Source organism: Sphaeroforma arctica (assembly GCF_001186125.1).
Source record: "Sphaeroforma arctica JP610 unplaced genomic scaffold supercont1.212, whole genome shotgun sequence".
Classification (NCBI taxonomy): Eukaryota; class Ichthyosporea; order Ichthyophonida; genus Sphaeroforma; species Sphaeroforma arctica.
The window spans coordinates 5,030-8,421 of record NW_014040346.1 but is presented as its reverse complement, the minus strand read 5'-3'; the positions used below and the strand labels follow the sequence as shown (position 1 = coordinate 8,421).

At 41.2% G+C, this 3,392-nt stretch overlaps 2 protein-coding genes across 2 annotated transcripts in view; both read right to left on the bottom strand.

The window, feature by feature from the left end:
- Positions 1-1,108, bottom strand: part of SARC_03942 (hypothetical protein) — a 13,430-nt gene extending 12,322 nt beyond the window's left edge. The window contains exons 1-2 of the mRNA XM_014302240.1: positions 1,076-1,108; positions 389-460 (exon numbers count right to left, since the gene is read on the bottom strand). Coding sequence (XP_014157715.1) covers positions 389-460; positions 1,076-1,090 — 87 coding nt within the window. The 5' untranslated portion in view covers positions 1,091-1,108. The remainder of the gene's footprint in view (positions 1-388; positions 461-1,075) is intronic.
- Positions 1,109-2,901: 1,793 nt separating this feature from the next.
- Positions 2,902-3,150, bottom strand: SARC_03941 (hypothetical protein; the record flags this gene model as incomplete). The annotated part of the gene is made up of 1 exon (XM_014302239.1): positions 2,902-3,150. A coding segment is annotated over one exon (249 nt), but the record flags the coding sequence as incomplete, so codon positions are not given.
- Between the last annotated feature and the right edge of the window lie 242 nt (positions 3,151-3,392).

The window sequence follows — 3,392 nt, the reverse complement described above, 5'->3', positions numbered from 1 at the left end:
TAATATAAAGTATAAAAACGTAAACATATATAGGTTAGTAGTAGACGTATACTACTATATATATATATATATATATATATATAATAAAACTACACACACAACATATATATATATATATATATATATATATATATATATATACAATACACACACACACACATATATATATATATATATATATATATATATATAAATATATATATATATATATATTTTATAAAATATAATATATGTATATGTACATACTTGAAAATCTATTTATTACGCATAAATTAAAATGTACAAGTACGCTTATTATGGGTCCAAAGCAACATACACGTATACGTAGATGATGCACTCGAAGTGTAACAAGTTCAAGTTAACCTCTGCAATAATAGGCCCCACATACCCTGGCCGGCCTCGAGATGGACAGTCTATGAAAGGGAGTGGATCTGCCCAGGCGAACAAGCGATGCAGCCTTCTGTGGTGTTTATAAACAACTGTCAGAACTAATACAAGCAAACTGGGCTGGTGTCAGGAGCAATCATAGTGGAGCGCTAACATACTCTGAGTATCGCCACAACGCACAACGTATCGTTACCACACTCGTTTAGTATAGGTAAAACACTCTACATATCGTTAGATCGAGTGATCCTACTTTGACAGAACCCTCGCACACGTAACAAAGAATACCTTGGTATGTGACGGTATATTATCTTGTAAAAAGATGCATCAATAGTCTATTAGTCACGCGTATATATAATTTGCTTATCAGTCTGTTGTGTAACGATCGTCCCTTGCACCTGAATACCGCGTGCGCTACATCACACACCCACAACGTGTGCTTTTGTACACTATGATGAGTCCATAGTACAGTACGTGCAACCCCAAGAAAGCTATACTATACTAAGTAGTACAATCAAGTCTTTTGACCTGGGCAGATCAAACTCACATCACGTTTACAGCCTAGATGTGACAAAATGTAAGTACACAGTATTCATAACCGAGAAAGGTTGCTACATACACCACTCGTCAACAAACAAGGAAATAAATCCCGAAGGATCGATCATCCACTTACATGACATGCGCAACATACATTCCATACCCACATAGTGGCGCTGAATCACGCAAGAGGCTTATCTATGCTCTCGGGACAGACACGAAAGTCCCCTCGTGCCCTCTACACGTCGTCTCGTGTGTGGATCTGTCAGATATGGCAACGATTACGTCCATTAAATAATATGTATGCGTACGAATGGGCGACGCACGTAAGTGACCTAACTATACTATTGACATACTATTGCTTAATGCTTTTAATAGGTCTCGTCGCACTTATATAACTAGAACCCCAAAAAACAACAACTCACTTCTCGAATCTCGCGTGTACCCTCAGCCCCTCGCGTCTGTAATAGCACCGCCAAAATGCATTGTTCCAAATTTGGAAACCGAGTGGTCTGGGACGCTGGACTCTGGAGACAGGGAGAGTGGACTGTGGAGACTGGAGTGACTGGACACAGGACTCCAGGAGTCAGCAGACTCAGCAGTCAGCAGTAGAGCACAGAGTGACAGGACTCTTCAGTCTTCGCTTTGGACTGTGGACTGTGAACTGTGGAGTTTGCTCAGAACTTCAGGCCCAGGCCCCAGGGCCAGGGGCCAGGGCCACTCAGCCCTCATAGGCTCTCATCAGTTCATAGTCTTCTAAAATTGAATAAATCAGGGCTCATAACGTAAACTTTATAAATACAGCGTAAACGTACTACGTTTTCATTCGAACCAGTAAACCACTCCCCCCCAAAATGACTAATGAGGAAGCAAAAAAAAAACATGGCCTCTGGATTTGAGTGTTCATTTTCAGAAGAAGGCTTTGATTTGGGTCTCTGCTAATTTTATGATTTCCGCTACGACCGATTTCGTCGGAAGGAACCTAATTTCTGCTCCAGACCCGAACCCGAGGGCCTGTAAATGTAATTTTGGGTTTTAGGGTTTAGGGTCAAAGCAATCTTGGAAAGCCATAGCCTCCTATTTTAATAGTTCGTGAGGCTATGGGAAAGAGGCTATAAAACAATCACGTATGCAGAACCTCTGGTACATATTGATTGTATTTGCTATAGAAGACTATACAAGCCACAGAAAGAAGCACCTGTACAATGTATTGTTAAATAGTGTGGTAACATCTATAGAGAATGCTCTCACAGCCTTGTGATATACGATTTGCGGCATGTACTATCGCTCTATCAGATCTCGATGCTTCGGATCTAGTCGTGCCATATTCCGAAAACACTTTCATTCGGAAGAAGTGCTCGCATTTTTGAGAAAACATTTTAGTGCCGGCCATACGCGATGCTCAGTCGTATTTTTATAATCACATCTCTATGCGCATATTTATATATATTCCTGCTAAGGTCTGTAGCGAGTTGTATATATACGTCCATAAACGTATAGACCTTCTTTCAAACAGAGCACCGAGTGTGGCAACGTGTAAATATGAATGGATTTGTGCAGCCTTCTAGCTAGATTTTCACTTCCTCAGACCTTTGTCTATTCGAATCAGAATCAGTATCATCCATTTATTAGCTATATTATGTTGTTCTGTAATAAAATATAAGACCACAGCGTCCACCCGTTCTGCGCAATACAAATGCTGTATTTACACCGCAGAAGTTCACACAAATTCGTCTCCGGTTGCGTGGTCGGTGTTTGCGGTGAGTGTTACCCGACTTCGGTATACATGCACACATACATATGTATGTATGCACACATACACTTAGACACACGTACTTATCCATCTACATTATTGTGACTTTATGCACACACTCCGAATCTCCCGACAGGATTTGCGACACCATTTGCGACATCCAACACTCAATTCCCTCCACCTCCTTTTGACTCCCGCCAAGCTTGTAGGCACGGACGACTGTGTACTCAGCGCTCAGAGAACCATGTGGACGTGAAGATAGTTGCACACACGCCAGCCACTCCAATGACAATCTCAATACCAATCAGCCAGATCACAATCCATTCGAGCTTCTCGCCGTGTTGCTGGTGTTGTTCGTCTTTCAGGATGCTCATCATCTCGTGCACAACTGAGAGCGACCGAACGACAGAGAGAGGCGGAGAGAGTGGTGAGGCCGGTGGATGTGTGTGTTCGAGTGTATGCGCATATGGATACCGCTGGCATGACGCAATTAGTGGTGAAAACACGGGTTTATGGCGGGAATGCGTGTATGTGTATGAGTGTGACAACACACACACAATTATACGACAATGCTCCTGTATTTATTGGCAAGTACTAATAAACATGCGTTCACTATATATATATATATATATATATATGTATGTAACAATAAATACACACACACATATATATATATATATATATGTAACAATAAATACACACGTACATACGCACGTAC